We start from the raw sequence: 19,079 nt of genomic DNA on the forward strand, positions 1-19,079 counted from the left end.
TTGCAGGTCTTTAGTGTGCTCTTAAGTGGCTGTGAGTCCAAGCCCCCATGGTATTTGTGTGTGTGAGTTTCCCTCCTCTACCCCTTCCTAACTTTGGCCAAAAAAAAAAAAAAAAACCCCATTCAACACCATAATTCATGATTCGAATTGTTCAATTTTAAGTTCTCGTTCAAGAATCACGTTCTACATAGTTTTACTCGAAATAGAATTCGTTTAGGCATTTAATTATTATTTGTTCAAATGTTTTGATTTGTGTTCACTGTTGCATGAATGATCCTTTAATGAACACTAAAAATATGATCGGTTTTGACGAAAAAAATGAACCAAAACAACTGGGTTTACTCACTTTCACCAACCAATGCAACCTTTTTAGGTTTCAACTAAAAAAAAGACAACAAATAATTAAAAGCATTTGGAAAAGGCAATTTGGGGGGTACAAAATGCAGAGGCAATGAAAAAAATTAATTCATGACAGAATTGAATGATGAAAGAAGAGGGGAGTGTACACCAGATATTCCAAGTTTACAAAAAGATCAGATAAATGGTGAAATCAAGGAATCGTCTGGTTCCTACTACAAACTTAAGCTTGCAAAAGATGGCTGCTAGCCACAATTCTATTGATCATGCGGATATCTAATATCTATACAGACACCTCCCAAAACACAGACCACAGGTGATTTAGTATGTGTAAACACCCAGCATACAAGTCTTGTTGTAAAAATAAGAACTATATACCAACCCACAATTGGGGTCGACAATTACTTCCACCACCAGAACTGTCTAAATAAGTATAATTTTCTCATTTGAGCATTGTATGCCATGAAAGCTCGAGCTTTGACAGGGTCAGCATTCAAATACTCAAATGCATACATCTGCTTAGCCTCTTCCAAACCATCAATTTCCATCACAGCCTTTAGTAGTTCAGAGGCATCAATAGAGTATTTTCTTTGCTCCATTGCATCAGCCAACCGACGAATGCTTGATGCCACAGCCATCATTGCATCCTGAAGGGCTTCTGAGCCACGAGGGCGTTTTGGAAGTTGTCTAAGGGGCTGGATCAGAGGGGGGTCTTGACTACCATCTGGCATCTTGGTATACTCATCTGGTCCACTATATGACTCTGTTCCATCTGTTTCACTTAGGTCATCGGAGCTTGGAGAAAGAAATGAGGTAGAATCATCTTCACAATTCTTCATGTCACTTGGATGGCCTCCATCCTTCATCTTAGCCCAGCGACTAGGGGCTTGATAATTTCCACATACAATTTTTAGTTCATCATACATCTCTATCTGCTTCCCTTGAATCCCTCTTGCATCAGGGTGTGCCTATTTATTGAATTGACAATATCACCAATATGCACACTACAAATAAAAGCACGAGAAATGAAAGAAGAAAAAGACTCACTGCGATGTATCTCTTCCAAAGCTCTTCATTGTCACACTCGATCATCTTTGTACTTGGATTCCACCTGAAACCATCTTGACTAAGCATATCTTTCATTGCCTTATACCTCTTCTTTATGGTCTTAAGACGATTAATGACTTTTTGATTGTTTAAATTTAAGTTAAAACGAGAGTTCACAGCAATACAAGCAGCAGTGTAGGCATTTTCATTAAAGCACTTGTCAATTTTGTTTCCGTTTCTAGCTTGAACAGCAAGGGCATCAATTAAACACTTATCCATTGCAAGTGACCAAACAACGTTCCTTCCTTTGTGCTTCAAATCCCTTCTCTGTCTATGGAGGTCATAATGATCCATTTCCAACTCCTAAAATAAATTAATAACAATCAAATAAGAAACCAGTAGTTTGGTGCTATATGAAAGAATATGGTGAACATAAACGTGGGAAGTAGTTATAATGCTATCTTGAGGAACTCCAAGGGTATCAACATGCATAATGCAGGAAATGAAATAAAAACAATGCATAATGTTTTTCAAGATCAATTACTACTTGCAGTTTTCACCCAGCAATAATCTCCTGAATTGGCCATCATGATGCCAAGTTTTGACCTACTTGCATATATATCAAAACAGAATACCCACTTCGACTGCATTTTATTAGTATAAGTTATAACAAAGATTAATATGGCAATGCTATATGACAATGCTATATGGCAATGCTATATGACAACACCAAACCAACAGATGTTCTATCACATGATTTCATAGAGTAGGGATTTTGAATGTATGTGTTCTATAAACAGATGTGATGTGTTTGTGGGTGTGAATGAGAGAGAAATGGTTCTAACTACTCAGATTAAATTTTAAAAAGCAAAACTGACTCGAATTTCATTACAGGCTACCATAATTTTGAGATATCAACTACCCAGAATTTCAGGTTGGAATTCAAATTAGTCACAAATGCATGCTTCCACCTAAAGAAAATAAATTCATATGAATTGGTGGTGACTTCAATCTCTTTTCACAAGCAGAAAGTCATTACATATTTGCTTAAGCATAGAGTTTGCACAAAAGTCAAAACCAAATGAACCGATGAAAGATCATGCAACTAAATGGAAGAATTTCATAGTACCAAAAGAAGAACCAACAAACCCACTTCCAAATTCAAGCAACGAGAATAATTGTTATAACAAGAACCCAAAATGCACTCACTCACAGTGATAGACTGTAACTTGTAAGCATACGTAAAAATATACATTTATATAGACAGATTGAGAGAGAGAAAAAGAGAGACCTGGGTCAATGGAGGGAGGAAGTAGCGATCTCTGGAGGAGTGGAGTTCTCTCGCCGGTCAGCTTGCCGATTCCGACTGCATCTGATTGCCGGGAGATGCAGAGACGTCGTTAAGAGGAGGAATGAGAACTCCTGTCACACTTCATTTGGGAGATTAGGGTTTTTTTCTTTTCTATTTTTTTTCTCGAGAAAACGTTGGAAATTTTTTCCCGAGCCACACTTTCTCGAAAACCAAACGACTACATGAGAAAAGAACATTTTGGTCATCCGCTCCCGTACGCAAGAGTTTGTGAAATTTACAGGAAGGCCCTATCATGAAGTGCCACGTATACGATAAGACAAATCTTCCACCAGATGAGAAAATGTTATACTTACCTAGTTACCGGGAGCATTTTTGCTCACCACTTTAATCCAAGGTCACCCATCTCAACATTTGACACGTGTCTATCGACATAACCATGATTGCATAAACACAAAATAAAGAGTTAACTATGGTTATGTCAAGGGACACGTGTCAAGTGTTGAGATGGGTGGTGATGGTACACCTTGGGTTAAAGTGGTGAGTACAAATTAACCCCCAAGTTACCAAGTACTAGTTGCTTTTAACAATTTCGACCAAAAAATAAAGTTACTTTTAACAAAATCCTGAATGCACGATTTGTATCTGACAAAACAGTAAACATCCCATCAAACCATTTAAAATGTTTAATGGTTTAGAGTAAACAGTAAGATTCTGCAATGAGGAGTTTAGAGTGAGAAGTTTATTTGAGGAATTTAATCCCACCATCGAACCATTTAAGATGTTCAAGTTCATTAATTTTCTACATTTGTTAGAGCATCCACAGTGGGGGGGTGTAAATTCGGGAGTGTAAAGCCACTTTTACATCCCCTTTACACCTCCGAGGGGTGTAAATACGTTTTTTGCTCCAATGGGAAAAGATGTAAAAGATAAGATGTATAATTGTTTTGTTTGTCTTAATTCGTTTTTGTGTTAAATTTTGTATTTTATGTTTACTTTATAAAATTAATTTTATTTTTATTAGGTTAATTTTAATTTTTCAAACAAATATATCTAAAAATATTTAAATTCGGAGAAGATATGATTTCATCCAAAAACATTGGGGGAGCATGAAAACCACAAATGAGCAAATAACATGTGAATTTTTTTTCCAGCAATTACTGTAGCTGTGGGTCCCAGCCTTTTATGTTGACTTTTCTTTATTTTTCTTCTCTTTTCTCAGGTGGGTCCCGCCTGCAAGGGATGTAAAAATAGATATAAATATACATTTTATTTTACATCCCCATGGTGGTGATGTATATTTACATCCCTTTACATCTCCCCATTGGAGACGATTCCGGTGACAAGGGGTGTATATTTAACATACACCCCCATATACACCCCCCCCATTGTGAATGCTCTTATGTTAGAATTGAACCCTTGGAATAAACTCCTCACTTTGGGCCTAAAATATAACCCAAACCAAGACGCAAGACAACCGATATGGGGGTAATCGGGCATGCAAAACGGCTCAGTTATTTTACGCCTGGCAAACCTTTGGGCCTACTAATATACTTGAGGCCCCTAAAATCAACAGTTTTACCCTTCATGAAATTAAAGACTCAAAAAGAGAGAGAAATTCAACCCCATACATGAAATTCTTGGGTGGGTTTTGGGGTCCTTGGCTTTTCTTTTTCAAATTACGTGAAGGCTAAAATTGGTATTCTCAGCAGTTGGTGTCTGCAGAATTACCATAAATTTAAATAGGCCTATAACCAGCCAGTAATTGAGCCAGGTAAAGCTCATAAAATGAGTATGAAATTGGGCTCCGCTAAAAACTAGGCCTGACATCAAACGCGCCTTAATGCCAGACCACAATGATGATTACATAAATACAAGATAATCACACAATGACGCAGACATATTTTTACAGAATTAATTATGCATAGCCTCAGGTCTTCCGCCTTTTTTTCCTGAGGAAAGGCATTGCACTTAGAGCTCCTACCCCTACGGATGGCTGCCCTGAATTATCTACAGTATTTTCCTGCAGTGACACGCCCAACTTTGAATGATCGTCATTATTTGAAGCTATTTCATCATTTATACTTTGTTCAGTATCATATGCATCTGTCCTCTCACAACCTTCAAATCCTTGTAAAGGTCTTTTAGTGCCAACGCTGGATTGAACTGAAGCATTACCAAAATCAACTTTATTGACAAAGCCGGAGAAATTGAGAAGGTCGGAATCTTCAGAGGCAGCAGCTGTAGTTTGTACACCAATTTCATCTCGGTCATTCTCACCATCTCTGCACAGCCTCCCTCCCATCTTAAGGTAGTCTTCAGAAACCTCTGCCTCGAAAGAAGGATCATGGTGTTGGCTGAGACCAAGTTCACCAGTTTCATCTTCAACAGGGCAGAACCCACCTCCTGCAAGTTCACCAGTTTCATCTTCAACAAGGCAGAACCCACCTCCTGTTTCAAGATAATCATTACACAGGCCCGCATTAGGAGACAAGTTCCCTGCATTCTGCTGTTTCTTCTCACTGAAACGAGAAGGACCTTCCTCGGATTTATCCTCCTCGTCCCAGGATAGAAGTTGTTCCCCTGACTCTTCATTGGAGCATTTTGTATCACAGTGATCTAGTGGATCATCAACATCATCATTTTCTAAGTCATTGACACTGTAATTTACAGGCTTCCGCAAACGCCCTGACTGAGAATATGAAATCCAAACAAAAAAACACAGGAAAAATTAAAGACAGAAGAAATCGACATACATTAGATTCTTCAATATGATACAGATCTCAGGTAGTCATCTAAATGCATGAAGCAGCACCATGTCGAACTAACCAAAGGCCTGGTGACACTCAACTCATATGGATGCTCACACTACTCATCATGACACCCAAAGGAGGATTGAATGCACAAAATCACACCATTTGACCGACAATGTTCAGAATCTTCAAACTAGATAGTAATAAGTTCGATGGCTTATGATAGTTTCATGATAACATTAGTTCTTTATTTAGTAAGTAAAACCTTTAGCCAGGAGGAACAAAGAAACAGCAATCAAGGAAACAAAACCTTTAGCCAGGCCAGGACTAGAATTTTGCCAGGGTGGATTAGTAGCACAGTTTAGCTCATATATAAAGATGCTCTGAACCAAGTCACAAATCAATAAGAATCAGTGGCCTACGAAGGATTTCAATAATCAAGTTCTTTATCTATTTCAACCAAAATAAAGATAAAGAAAATGTGAAGCTTACCCTGCGCACTTCTCCTGACCCTTCTACTGTCTCCATATGAAGGTCCATCCCATCATCATCATCATCGCCCTTACTAGAGCTGGTTTCAGATGCTTCAGCACTGGGATTTTCTTTTCCCTTTCCTCTTCCCAATACCTTCCTACCTCTTCCTCTGCCTTTTCCATTTGCATGCAATCTTCTATTAGTTGTTCGTGCCACTTCAGCAGGCTTTGGTCGCTCAGATGGAACAGGCACTTCAGTGGTCCTCCTTTTCCTCGACTGCTTAATGGTTGACTTTCCTTTAGAATTTCTCTGATCTCTAAAAACACCTTTCTCTGTTCCCTCTGACAGTTTCTCTGATTTTTCATCCCCAGCTTCATCAGTATTTATGCTTCTCTTCTTTCTACTTCTAGAAACTTCTTGAGCAGCATCATCTATCAATTCTGAAGATTGATTTCCAGCGATACCTTTAACAGCTTTCTTGATTCTCTTACTACGAATTCTTGCAAATCTTTCATTAAACGTGTAAAAAGCTTCCAGCCGCAGTTGAGTCTTCACCAAACAAGTAACAAAATGATGTCATGATCTTCTTTTACAATAAATAATTGACACAATACAAAGCTTGCTAAAATGCAATGGACATGCATGTGTGTGTGCTCGAGAGAGAGAGAGAGAGGGGTTTAAGTAACCTACCTCGCGTTTGTCGTACTCCTTCAGAACGGGTATTAGCAATTCATCTGCCTTCTGGGTACCCCAACCAAACTTTTCCCAACATAATCTACTTACAAACAGAGATTATCAGAAAAACAGACATTTTATGTGAATAGAAAGGAAGCACCCTATTATTAGCCATAAACAACCCTCATGTTAGGTGAGAACTCACTTGCGAAGAACAAAATGATCTGGCTTTCCCCATGTGAAGGGCTCAGTTGATTTGTCCACCTGTGGACAAGTATAAGCAACACTAACTGCTTCACTTGGAAAAGAGGGGGGAATATGCCAATTTTTGCTCACTTTCCTCTGCATAAGATAAAATATGAGCATCCAAAGATGAGGAATATAATTCGTTTACAACTTAAATATTCAGAGGAAAAGCCTAACGCAGGAAACAGGGTAATCTAATTACATGCTTATCCATGAAAGTTTGCTTTATTTCTTCAATAAGATCAGCTGACTGCTTGTGCTCTTGACCGTGACAATTATTTTGGTCAAATGCAGTGACTTCTTCCTTCTTGCTCTGTGAATCGATATCCTTATCCCCAAACTTAGACCCCCTTTTCTTTGCACTTGATCCCATTTCACCATCAAACTTCCCTAGAATGGTAGGATCTGGTGATTCAATCCAATCCCGGAATTTATGGAGGCCATACTCCTCAGGAAATGCATTCACAACTTCAATAGCATTGACAATGCCGATCCCACTACAAAAGAAAAACCAATAGATTCTAAATCACCACCAAATTGAGGAAACCCAAGAATTCCAAACCTCTATAGTTGTGAACAACAATAGATTGTGTAAATTCTATAACTCCCGAAGTAGGTCCAATTCGCAACACGAATCTTTAGTTATTAACCATATATAGTTCCAAAAAGCTAAATCCAAAAGGATGCAGCACCACACCCAACATTTCCCAAGGACAAAAAACTTAATAATGCAACAGTTTACCTAACTCCTTCAGTATAATCACTTCCAAGAAGAAGTGCCATACGAATTAACTTCTCTCTGCTTAGGCCAAGCTCCTTCTCAATGTCCTGACAAAAGAAAATTGTATGAGCATAATATGCATTGCATCTTCTAATTCGTAAATTAAAGAAAGAACAGAATTCAGGTTTCTGACCAATTGAATTTATGAAATGGGAAAACAAGAATGTCATGTAATTCAATAGAATCCCAGACCTTCATGAAATATGTCTCAACATATTTACGATCGTCGAATATATTTTTGTACACACTTCGCGCCCCAAACAAGAACACATCGGAGTCATCAGTCACAACACCATCAACAAGGTTTGCAAGTTCCATATATGCACATTGGGCTTCTGCTTCCATCGGCGCAATAATGTACGGTATACCGAACATTTGCAGTAGCTCCTACAAAAGTAAGATACATAAAGATGCCAAGTCATTTATTTCTAAGAACAAATGTTCTGCTGATGGAAAAGCCATACAGATAATGACAAAATTTGAGCACACACCTGACATTCAGTGAACATCTCACTGCTGACTGATTCTACATTACGTTCAAGCCTTCTCTGCTCATCTCCCAGATTCATACATTCTTGGCCGAGAATTAGCATTTCCTCCTCCAAATTAGCCTCTGTGGCTTCAACATGTGCATTCGCATCACTGTTGAGTGAAGATTTGTCCCAGCTGTGGTCACTTTCCTGAAAAAAATTGTCATGACTCTTTCCCTTAACCCATGTTTTATCAACATCACAATCATTTGTTAGATTTTCTGTCAATGACCCCGTTAAGGCAGCTGGGTTAGCCATCTCAACTATATGACATGATGGCTCAGCTTCAATTTCATTCTTCTGATCATCAACCCAATCGGTAGCATCACAAGACAAGGCATCAAAAGAATGAGCTTTATGTTTTTCTAAGGTATTGGGCAAGGTAGATAAACTGTCATCCTCATTGAAAGTACCCAAGACTTGCTCAGTAATCATATGGACCTCCTTTGTTCCTGACGGAGTAACAGATTCAGCGCATTCCATTCCTCCACAGAAATTTTCCCTTTCGCTTACATTCTGCATTGTTTGTGCTGGAGGAGAATCCAAGTATGTAACGCCTTTCATCTTTTTGACTCCATCAACAATATCGCAAGATGATTCATTTTGTCGCTTACCAATTTTCCCGACCAAAACTGCCTCAACTATCTTAGTTTCTCTATCAATAAATTCAGCACCTTTATGAGCCTCTCCTCCAAAACATTGCAACTTTTCCTCTGCAGATGATGCATAAGCACACTTCTCATCCCCAATATCCTCAAGACTTCTCCTTATTGCCTCCTGAAAATTAGCCTCTTCTTCAAAATAACCTTTAGAAACTGTTTTCCCACACTCAAAAGGAAAAGATGAGGTATTTTCTGTAATACCACAAACTCCTTCCTCCCATTCCACTTCACTGTCATCGCTCATGTTGCCTTCCACACGAGGCTCCTTACTTTTCACTGCAACAGTTCCTTCCTCCCAGTCACAGTCTGAATCAGAACCAGAAGATGGTTTTCTTAATACATCATTAGCATTAGTAGTTACAGGATTTCCTGCCACTAAAGAAGCAAAAAGATCATCATCACCATCAAAAGACTTGCTCTCACCACCGTCTTCAATAGATATTTCTATAGGAGTTTCAAGTTTTAACGTAAACTGATTATTTCTGTCATTCAAGCTATTATCACCAACTAAGGATTCCAAAACCTTCTTTTGACCAGGATGACTTCTCAACACACCAGTGTCAATGGAATCACCATTATCACCGCATGATGTTTCTATGACTGTTCTATTACTACATGAACTTTTTGAAATGTCAATGTCTCTTTCATCGAGCACATTCCTAGTGTTGATTATCTTGTTTGTATTTGTTTTCTCCTGTTCAATCTCCTTCATCAAATCCAAGTTCCTTTGTAAATCACGGGTCATACGGATCCCCATAGCTCTCACTCTACTGACTCGAAGATGGCCCCTCTCATCCAAATATGTCTCAATGTTGTCATCAAAAACACTTGTGGATTCATCTGGGGTTGCTCCAGTCACATTATTGGTAGATGGAACACTGTTCCTGGAATTTGAAGGATGCTCTTTTGGTGCTTGTTGCTTATCTCCATTTTTATCAGCTCTTGCAGATGCAAGTACTCTGACACAATTAAACACAAAAACCCACAAATTCATTACTCAGAATAATAAATAGTCAAAAGATCAGAAATAAAATATTAAAACATTGGAGTTCATTAGAAGCCAACCAATGCAACAAAATTTGCAACTGGGCTATATCTTCTTGTAGGTAAAGAGAAAAACTGTGACTACTCACTGTTTATCACCAGTAAATGATGAAGAAAAGATAAACTCTCTGTGAGCCTCAGAGGCTATCCGTGAGCTATGGACACCACTAACCCCCCTCCCAGCAGCAGCTTTCTGTACTTGATCTATCTCGCGACGGAAAGCAACAGTTTTAAGATAAGATTGTATTTGTAGCTCAGAGAACTTTCCAGGATCCTAAATGTGCATGAGAAGAACCCATGAAAAGACATCCATAAAATTCAAAAAATAGAACCTTATTTAAGTGAAGCAACTTATCCTCAATAGGAGCTCCAATTAAAACATATGTATTACATGACTTAACAATTAAATAGGAACCAACCTTTTTGACTTTTTGATACTTTTGTCGGTTTTCTGCCATCAACCTCTCTCTAATCTAAGGGGGAAATAATCAACGACTGACATCAGAATGAGTATTGCAAAGATTGAAAGCTAATACCCATAATCTAACAAGAAGGCATGACCAGCATAAACAAAATCTTACTTGAACAAGAAGATCGAGTTGCATTGATGGGGGCAATGCAGCTAATACAGCTGGATCAACTTTACCATGCATTTCTGGCTGCAAGATAGTTTATAAAATATATACAACCGTACATTAATTTAACAGAGTAAAGAAATCCCATTATAAATAATAACACTTAATTAAACAGAGTAAATAAATCCCATGATTAATTAATAACACTAAGGCATTAGATCTAACAGACCCAAGAGGAATAATCATGATTGCCAAGTTGATTAAGTCATCCTGACAGAGTATAGAACAACAATACTCAGATCCAATGATTTTAACTTAATAGATTACATCCTTAGATAAAATCCTTGTTTCATTAAACCTGGGTGTTACATTGGATTTGGTCCTTGGATATCTATTAACAGCATACCAGTATCATCCCTTTGATATATATTAAGAGCATACCAGTATCATCTCTTCATCATCATCGTCATCTTCATCAACATCCTCCTCAACAATAATAGAAGCAGTTGATGTTGACGCGTTATTAGTTGCACCAGCATCCTCCTCTGCCGCAATAGATGCTGCAATCCTAAATTTAAATTCAAAGAATCAATAAAATCATGAAAATACATGCTTAAACAACTACTTCATGTTATATACAATTACATTTCATCTAGCTTTTCTTGATTGCAACTCCTTGAGACCGCTTCGCAGTTTTCTAAATTGATTCCCACCATCTCAGTTTGATCTGACATAATCTTCTTACCCTTAGCATCATTATCCTGCTTATTTGACTAGTCACAAAACCGTTCATCAGTTCTCTCAGCTTCACTCTCTGAAATCAGAAACAACAAATATGTATACTTACCTGCAAAAGAAGTCCAAGTTGCATGGATGGAGGCAAATTAGCTAAAACAGCTGGATCAACTTCACCGTGCATCTCTGGCTGCAAAATAAATGGCATGCAGCAACCACATTACATTTCCACATAAGTAAAAGCTACTGCTAAGCACTAATGACTGAGCCCTAAATCTCAGACCCATAGAGAGGAAGTCTTAATTTTCCAGTTATGGGATTTGAGTAAACTCCCAAATATTCTATAGACCAAAAATGAAACAACAAAAAAACATCCAGATCATCCATTTTTATGTAATATGCACTACACTGGTGGCCGCTCTAGGTTGCTCTGAAAATTCCAATTCATACACAGTAAATTTCATCAGTCTCGTAGAACTCACTAGTATCATCTCTTCATCATCTTCTTCGCCATCCTCCTCACAAGGAACAGCGGCAGTAAATTTTGATGCATTCTTTGCTGAACCCCCTTCTTCCTCGGCCTGAATAGATGCTGCCAACCTAAAATAATAATAAAAACAGTCAAAATCATAAATCAAACCAGATTAATCCACTAAGACCGCAACTGTGTTCTCAGCTTACATTTCATCCAGCTTTTCCTGGTTGCTACTCAGCAAGGCCATATCATTTTTTTCTAAATTATCATCTCCCATCCTACCAGGTTGATCTGGTAGACTTTGCTTACCCTTGGCATCATTCTTTTGATTCTGCCTCTGGTTCTTAATATCCTCAGCCAAGACTTTCAGCTTCATGGCCTTAAGCTATCAACAACAACCAAATATAGATAAATCAACTGGAACTAAAACAAACCATCAATTTCACGCATCAATAACAGAAATATATGCTATTTATTTTCAACTACCTAGTCTTCATATGCAGTTGAAGCTATAATCAAACAACAGCAGAATAATTCTTCAACAAGAAAAGAGATCTGTAAACATTAATAACCTTGCACACCAAATGACAATCAAAATAAATTAAAATCCACATAATTCATATTCTAAGTCGAACAAATAGACAGGAAAGATCACTCTACAACTCCCACCACCAATCTTGCACACAAACCCAAATTTCCAACATCACATTCTACAATTCCTATGAAGCAATTCAAAACAATGAAAAGACAAATTGCAGATAATACTAACATGATTGAGAAGCAATTTCTCGGCAGTCTTGCGAAGCTTGGACTGGGCATTCTCCCGCTGTCTTCTTCGAGCGATCACAGTGCGGCGCTTGAGGGCTGGGGTTCCGCCATCGAATACAAAGACGGGCTTGGTCCGCAGGTACAGTAGCTTGCAAATTCGACGAAAGAAGCCGAGTACATGCGCGTTGCGAACCATCTCTCCCTTCTCGTCCCGCATTGCCTTCATAAACTGCACCATCCATATGCTCGCATCTGCCCAGTGAAACACACGAAATAGATTAGCAAGGTGATTCATATCGAAAATAGGGTTAGGGTTTGGAGAATGGGTGGGCGTACCGATGGCGAGTCTTCTTCCGGCTAGGGTTTCGACGGACACGCGGCGGCCGACGGGGGCCAGTAGTTCCCATAGACCGTGGACTCCCATTCTGTGTATTGCTTGCTGAGGACGCTTCTGCTGACAGTTTTGTCATGGCCGCGCGCGAGGAAAGTAAGATGAGAGAGGCTGCGTGAGTCGGTGGGAGCAAAATGCACGAACCGACGTCGTATTCAAGCAGTACACAACTTAAATAAACAAAATTCCGTGCCGAACTGTAAAATATTTTCTAATAAGACAAACTAGCCAGGGAGAGATTTTTTTAAAAAATAAATATAAGTTTAATAAATTTTCTTTTAAATTTTATTTTGAGTAATGCTATTTGGACACACAACATTGACACACTTAGTTGACACCCGCTGATGTGTTAATGTATCATTCGCTTAACAGAAAACGAGGAGAAAAGAAGAGCAAATGATACATTGACACATCAGCGGGTGTCACTAAGTGTGTCAATGTTGTGTGTCCAAATAACATTACTCGCTATTTAAAGGGTATTGCCGCGCGGCTATATTTTTAAAATATTCTATTTAAAGCGTATAGCCGATCGGCTATACTTCTAATATTCAGGGTACAGCCCAGCGGCTGTACTGCTAAAATAGTCTGTTTACAGAGTACAGCCGACCGACTGTACTTTTAAAACAGAAACATATAGCCGTGCGGCTATACTACGATTTTTTTTTCAAAAATAGTATACTGACACGTGGCGTCTGATCGCTGGAGGGTCCTCTTTTTTAAAAAACAAAAATGAGTACAGCCGCGCGGCTATACTCTGTGTTCTTAATTCTTTTTAAAAGTAGAGTTGTCTTGACACGTGGCGCCTAATGACTGGGCTCCTCTTTTTTTACATGTAAAAACAGTACAGCCGCACGGCTATAACCAGTTTTTTAAATTTTTTTTAAAAAGTATAGCCGCGCGGCTATACTATTTTACAGACCCTTTAAGTAGCATAATATGTATCTCTTTTTTAATTACTTTGATTAGTAGTTATGTTTTAGTTATTATTTACTTAGTGAATATTAAAGGAAACACAGAAAAAGAAAAATTGAAGTACTATTTATTAAGTAGTATAATTCACGAAGTTAATTAACATATTTAATACTAATTATTCACTAAATTAATAATAATTAAATTATAATTACTAATTTAACTAATCAAATCAGTCAAATATATTATTTAATTAATAAAAATAAAATTTTCAAAAATTAATTAACCTAAACATCCTAAGTTTATATATATATATATATATATATATTTTAAAAAGACCTCTCCCGACGAAATTTCGTCGGCAGAGGTTTTTTTGTCGGGAGAAACCTAATCCGACGAATATTTGCCGGCATAGACCTATGCCGACGAAATTTCGTCGGGAGAAGTGTTTATGTTATTTTTTTAAAATATTTTTTATAAAAATATAAAAATAGTTTGTTTTCCCCCCAACTTCTTTAATTTAATTAATATCTTATAGTCTTTTATATATATAAGTATATATGTACGTATGTATTTTTCAATAATACATTCGTATTCTATACATGTCTACTATTTTTAAAAAGCAAACATATAATAGTCGTATTGTACATGTACATACGCATTTCTAAAGCTTAATAACCATATTTTTTACAATTTTCAATAATTCACACAAAGTTCACGTATTATACAAATCACTCTCATATATTATTGAAAACCAATAAAATATGTTATAAAAGTTATACTAAAACATTATATAGTAGTGGCTTATTAATATCTACTTTGGATATGTTGAAACTAGCAAATTAAAATATTCAAAGTACAAACTAATGAAACTTGGAGGGTCCTCTTTTCTTTTTTTAATTTATATATTAAATGGTATAGCCGTGCGGCTATACTACGATTTTTTTTTCAAAAATAGTATACTGACACGTGGCGTCTGATCGCTGGAGGGTCCTCTTTTTTAAAAAACAAAAATGAGTACAGCCGAGAGGCTATACTCTGTGTTCTTAATTCTTTTTAAAAGTAGAGTTGTCTTGACACGTGGCGCCTAATGACTGGGCTCCTCTTTTTTTACATGTAAAAATAGTACAGCCGCACGGCTATACCCAGTTTTTTAAATTTTTTTTCAAACGTACAGCCGCGCGGCTATACTATTTTACAGACCCATTAAGTAGCATAATATGTATCTCTTTTTTAATTACTTTGATTAGTAGTTATGTTTTAGTTATTATTTACTTAGTGAATATTAAAGGAAACAAAGAAAAAGAAAAATTGAAGTACTATTTATTAAGTAGTATAATTCATGAAGTTAATTAACATATTTAATACTAATTATTCACTAAATAAATAATAATTAAAATATAATTACTAATTTAACTAATCAAATCAGTCAAATATATTATTTAATTAATAAAAATGAAATTTTCAAAAATTAATTAACCTAAACATCCTAAGTTTATATATATATATATATATTTTAAAAAGACCTCTCCCGACGAAATTTCGTCGGCAGAGGTTTTTTTGTCGGGAGAAACCTAATCCGACGAATATTTGCCGGCACAGACCTATGCCGACGAAATTTCGTCGGGAGAAGTGTTTATGTTATTTTTTTTAAATATTTTTTATAAAAATATAAAAATAGTTTGTTTTCCCCCCAACTTCTTTAATTTAATTAATATCTTATAGTCTTTTATATGTATAAGTATATATGTACGTAGGTATTTTTCAATAATACATTCGTATTCTATACATGTCTACTATTTTTTAAAAAGCAAACATATAATAGTCGTATTGTACATGTACATACGCATTTCTAAAGCTTAATAACCATATTTTTTACAATTTTCAATAATTCACACAAAGTTCACGTATTATACAAATCACTCTCATATATTATTGAATACCAATAATATATGTTATAAAAGTTATACTAAAACATTATATAGTAGTGGCTTATTAATATCTACTTTGGATATGTTGAAACTAGCAAATTAAAATATATAAAGTACAAACTAATGAAACTTGGAGGGTCCTCTTTTCTTTTTTTAATTTATATATTAAATGGTATAGCCGTGCGGCTATACTACGATTTTTTTTTCAAAAATAGTATACTGACACGTGGCGTCTGATCGCTGGAGGGTCCTTTTTTAAAAAAACAAAAATGAGTACAGCCGCGCGGCTATACTCTGTGTTCTTAATTCTTTTTAAAAGTAGAGTTGTCTTGACACGTGGCGCCTAATGACTGGGCTCCTCTTTTTATACATGTAAAAATTGTACAGCCGCACGGCTATACCCAATTTTTTAAATTTTTTTTCAAAAGTACAGCCGCGCGGCTATACTATTTTACAGACCCTTTAAGTAGCATAATATGTATCTCTTTTTTAATTACTTTGATTAGTAGTTATGTTTTAGTTATTATTTACTTAGTGAATATTAAAGGAAACAAAGAAAAAGAAAAATTGAAGTACTATTTATTAAGTAGTATAATTCATGAAGTTAATTAACATATTTAATACTAATTATTCACTAAATAAATAATAATTAAAATATAATTACTAATTTAACTAATCAAATCAGTCAAATATATTATTTAATTAATAAAAATAAAATTTTCAAAAATTAATTAACCTAAACATCCTAAGTTTATATATATATATATATTTTAAAAAGACCTCTCCCGACGAAATTTCGTCGGCAGAGGTTTTTTTGTCGGGAGAAACCTAATCCGACGAATATTTGCCGGCACAGACCTATGCCGACGAAATTTCGTCGGGAGAAGTGTTTATGTTATTTTTTTAAAATATTTTTTATAAAAATATAAAAATAGTTTGTTTTCCCCCCAACTTCTTTAATTTAATTAATATCTTATAGTCTTTTATATGTATAAGTATATATGTACGTAGGTATTTTTCAATAATACATTCGTATTCTATACATGTCTACTATTTTTTAAAAAGCAAACATATAATAGTCGTATTGTACATGTACATACGCATTTCTAAAGCTTAATAACCATATTTGTTACAATTTTCAATAATTCACACAAAGTTCACGTATTATACAAATCACTCTCATATATTATTGAATACCAATAATATATGTTATAAAAGTTATACTAAAACATTATATAGTAGTGGCTTATTAATATCTACTTTGGATATGTTGAAACTAGCAAATTAAAATATATAAAGTACAAACTAATGAAACTTGGAGGGTCCTCTTTTCTTTTTTTAATTTATATATTAAATGGTATAGCCGTGCGGCTATGCTACGATTTTTTTTCCAAAAATAGTATACTGACACGTGGCGTCTGATGGCTGGAGGGTCCTCTTTTTTTAAAAAAAAAATTAGTACAGCCGACCGGCTATACTCTGTGTTCTTAATTCTTTTTAAAAGTAGAGTTGTCTTGACACGTGGCGCCTAATGACTGGGCTCCTCTTTTTTTACATGTAAAAATAGTACAGCCGCACGGCTATACCCAGTTTTTTAAATTTTTTTTCAAAAGTACAGCCGGGCGGCTATACTATTTTACAGACCCTTTAAGTAGCATAATATGTATCTCTTTTTTAATTACTTTGATTAGTAGTTATGTTTTAGTTATTATTTACTTAGTGAATATTAAAGGAAACAAAGAAAAAGAAAAATTGAAGTACTATTTATTAAGTAGTATAATTCATGAAGTTAATTAACATATTTAATACTAATTATTCACTAAATAAATAATAATTAAAATATAATTACTAATTTAACTAATCAAATCAGTCAAATATATTATTTAATTAATAAAAATAAAATTTTCAAAAATTAATTAACCTAAACATCCTAAGTTTATATATATATATATATTTTAAAAAGACCTCTCCCGACGAAATTTCGTCGGCAGAGGTTTTTTTGTCGGGAGAAACCTAATCCGACGAATATTTGCCGGCATAGACCTATGCCGACGAAATTTCGTCGGGAGAAGTGTTTATGTTATTTTTTTAAAATATTTTTTATAAAAATATAAAAATAGTTTGTTTTCCCCCAACTTCTTTAATTTAATTAATATCTTATAGTCTTTTATATGTATAAGTATATATGTACGTATGTATTTTTCAATAATACATTCGTATTCTATACATGTCTACTATTTTTTAAAAAGCAAACATATAATAGTCGTATTGTACATGTACATACGCATTTCTAAAGCTTAATAACCATGTTTTTTACAATTTTCAATAATTCACACAAAGTTCACGTATTATACAAATCACTCTCATATATTATTGAATACCAATAATATATGTTATAAAAGTTATACTAAAACATTATATAGTAGTGGCTTATTAATATCTACTTTGGATATGTTGAAACTAGCAAATTAAAATATATAAAGTACAAACTAATGAAACTTGGAGGGTCCTCTTTTCTTTTTTTAATTTATATATTAAATGGTATAGCCGTTCGGCTATACTACGATTTTTTTTTCAAAAATAGTATACTGACACGTGGCGTCTGATCGCTGGAGGGTCCTTTTTTAAAAAAACAAAAATGAGTACAGCCGCGCGGCTATACTCTGTGTTCTTAATTCTTTTTAAAAGTAGAGTTGTCTTGACACGTGGCGCCTAATGACTGGGCTCCTCTTTTTTTACATGTAAAAATAGTACAGCCGCACGGCTATACCCAGTTTTTTAAATTTTTTTTCAAACGTACAGCCGCGCGGCTATACTATTTTACAGACCCATTAAGTAGCATAATATGTATCTCTTTTTTAATTACTTTGATTAGTAGTTATGTTTTAGTTATTATTTACTTAGTGAATATTAAAGGAAACAAAGAAAAAGAAAAATTGAAGTACTATTTATTAAGTAGTATAATTCATGAAGTTAATTAACATATTTAATACTAATTATTCACTAAATAAATAATAATTAAAATATAATTACTAATTTAACTAATCAAATCAGTCAAATATATTATTTAATTAATAAAAATGAAATTTTCAAAAATTAATTAACCTAAACATCCTAAGTTTATATATATATATATATATTTTAAAAAGACCTCTCCCGACGAAATTTCGTCGGCAGAGGTTTTTTTGTCGGGAGAAACCTAATCCGACGAATATTTGCCGGCACAGACCTATGCCGACGAAATTTCGTCGGGAGAAGTGTTTATGTTATTTTTTTTAAATATTTTTTATAAAAATATAAAAATAGTTTGTTTTCCCCCCAACTTCTTTAATTTAATTAATATCTTATAGTCTTTTATATGTATAAGTATATATGTACGTAGGTATTTTTCAATAATACATTCGTATTCTATACATG

At 35.1% G+C, this 19,079-nt stretch overlaps 2 protein-coding genes across 3 annotated transcripts; both read right to left on the minus strand.

Moving 5' to 3' along the window:
* Window positions 1-441: 441 nt before the first annotated feature.
* LOC110767652 (Myb/SANT-like DNA-binding domain protein) lies at window positions 442-2,927 on the minus strand. Its single transcript, XM_021971292.2, has 3 exons — window positions 2,696-2,927; window positions 1,405-1,767; window positions 442-1,325 (listed from the first exon to the last, which is right to left on the minus strand). The coding sequence occupies exons 2-3, from the start codon at window positions 1,756-1,758 to the stop codon at window positions 759-761; spliced, it is 921 nt and encodes a 306-aa protein (XP_021826984.1). The 5' UTR covers window positions 1,759-1,767; window positions 2,696-2,927; the 3' UTR covers window positions 442-758.
* Window positions 2,928-4,397: 1,470 nt separating this feature from the next.
* On the minus strand, window positions 4,398-12,929 carry UVH3 (5'-3' exonuclease family protein). 2 transcript variants are annotated; one of them, XM_021957932.2, is made up of 18 exons: window positions 12,768-12,929; window positions 12,433-12,683; window positions 11,870-12,048; window positions 11,671-11,788; window positions 11,301-11,378; window positions 11,099-11,226; window positions 10,895-11,021; window positions 10,460-10,537; window positions 10,298-10,351; window positions 9,968-10,152; window positions 8,134-9,793; window positions 7,835-8,029; window positions 7,604-7,689; window positions 7,064-7,358; window positions 6,821-6,957; window positions 6,631-6,715; window positions 5,959-6,489; window positions 4,398-5,405 (listed from the first exon to the last, which is right to left on the minus strand). In XM_021957932.2, exons 1-18 carry the CDS (start codon window positions 12,853-12,855, stop codon window positions 4,644-4,646), a joined length of 5,037 nt encoding a protein of 1,678 aa, XP_021813624.2. In that variant the 5' UTR covers window positions 12,856-12,929; the 3' UTR covers window positions 4,398-4,643. The 2 variants fall into 2 exon arrangements, with proteins under 2 accessions (XP_021813624.2, XP_021813688.2); XM_021957996.2 differs by lacking the exons at window positions 11,671-11,788; window positions 11,870-12,048; window positions 12,433-12,683; window positions 12,768-12,929 and having other exon boundaries at window positions 10,895-11,013; window positions 11,301-11,322.
* Window positions 12,930-19,079: the final 6,150 nt, after the last annotated feature.

The sequence above is a fragment of the Prunus avium genome, chromosome 3 (genome assembly GCF_965620075.1).
Source record: "Prunus avium chromosome 3, drPruAviu1.hap1.1, whole genome shotgun sequence".
In the NCBI taxonomy this organism is placed as follows: Eukaryota; Viridiplantae; Streptophyta; class Magnoliopsida; order Rosales; family Rosaceae; genus Prunus; species Prunus avium.

What these genes read in the sequence shown, in the direction of transcription:
- LOC110767652 (XM_021971292.2), bottom strand. Translation starts at nt 1,758, where the DNA reads ATGGATCATTATGACCTCCATAGACAGAGAAGGGATTTGAAGCACAAA. An exon ending in TTTGGAAGAGATACATCGCA is followed by an intron (nt 1,326 to 1,404) that starts GTGAGTCTTTTT and finishes TTCAATAAATAG; the next exon opens with GCACACCCTGATGCAAGAGG.
- UVH3 (XM_021957932.2), bottom strand. Translation starts at nt 12,855, where the DNA reads ATGGGAGTCCACGGTCTATGGGAACTACTGGCCCCCGTCGGCCGCCGC. An exon ending in AACTTGGACTTCTTTTGCAG is followed by an intron (nt 11,227 to 11,300) that starts GTAAGTATACAT and finishes TTTTGTGACTAG; the next exon opens with TCAAATAAGCAGGATAATGA. An exon ending in GATTATACTGAAGGAGTTAG is followed by an intron (nt 7,359 to 7,603) that starts GTAAACTGTTGC and finishes TTTCTTTTGTAG; the next exon opens with TGGGATCGGCATTGTCAATG.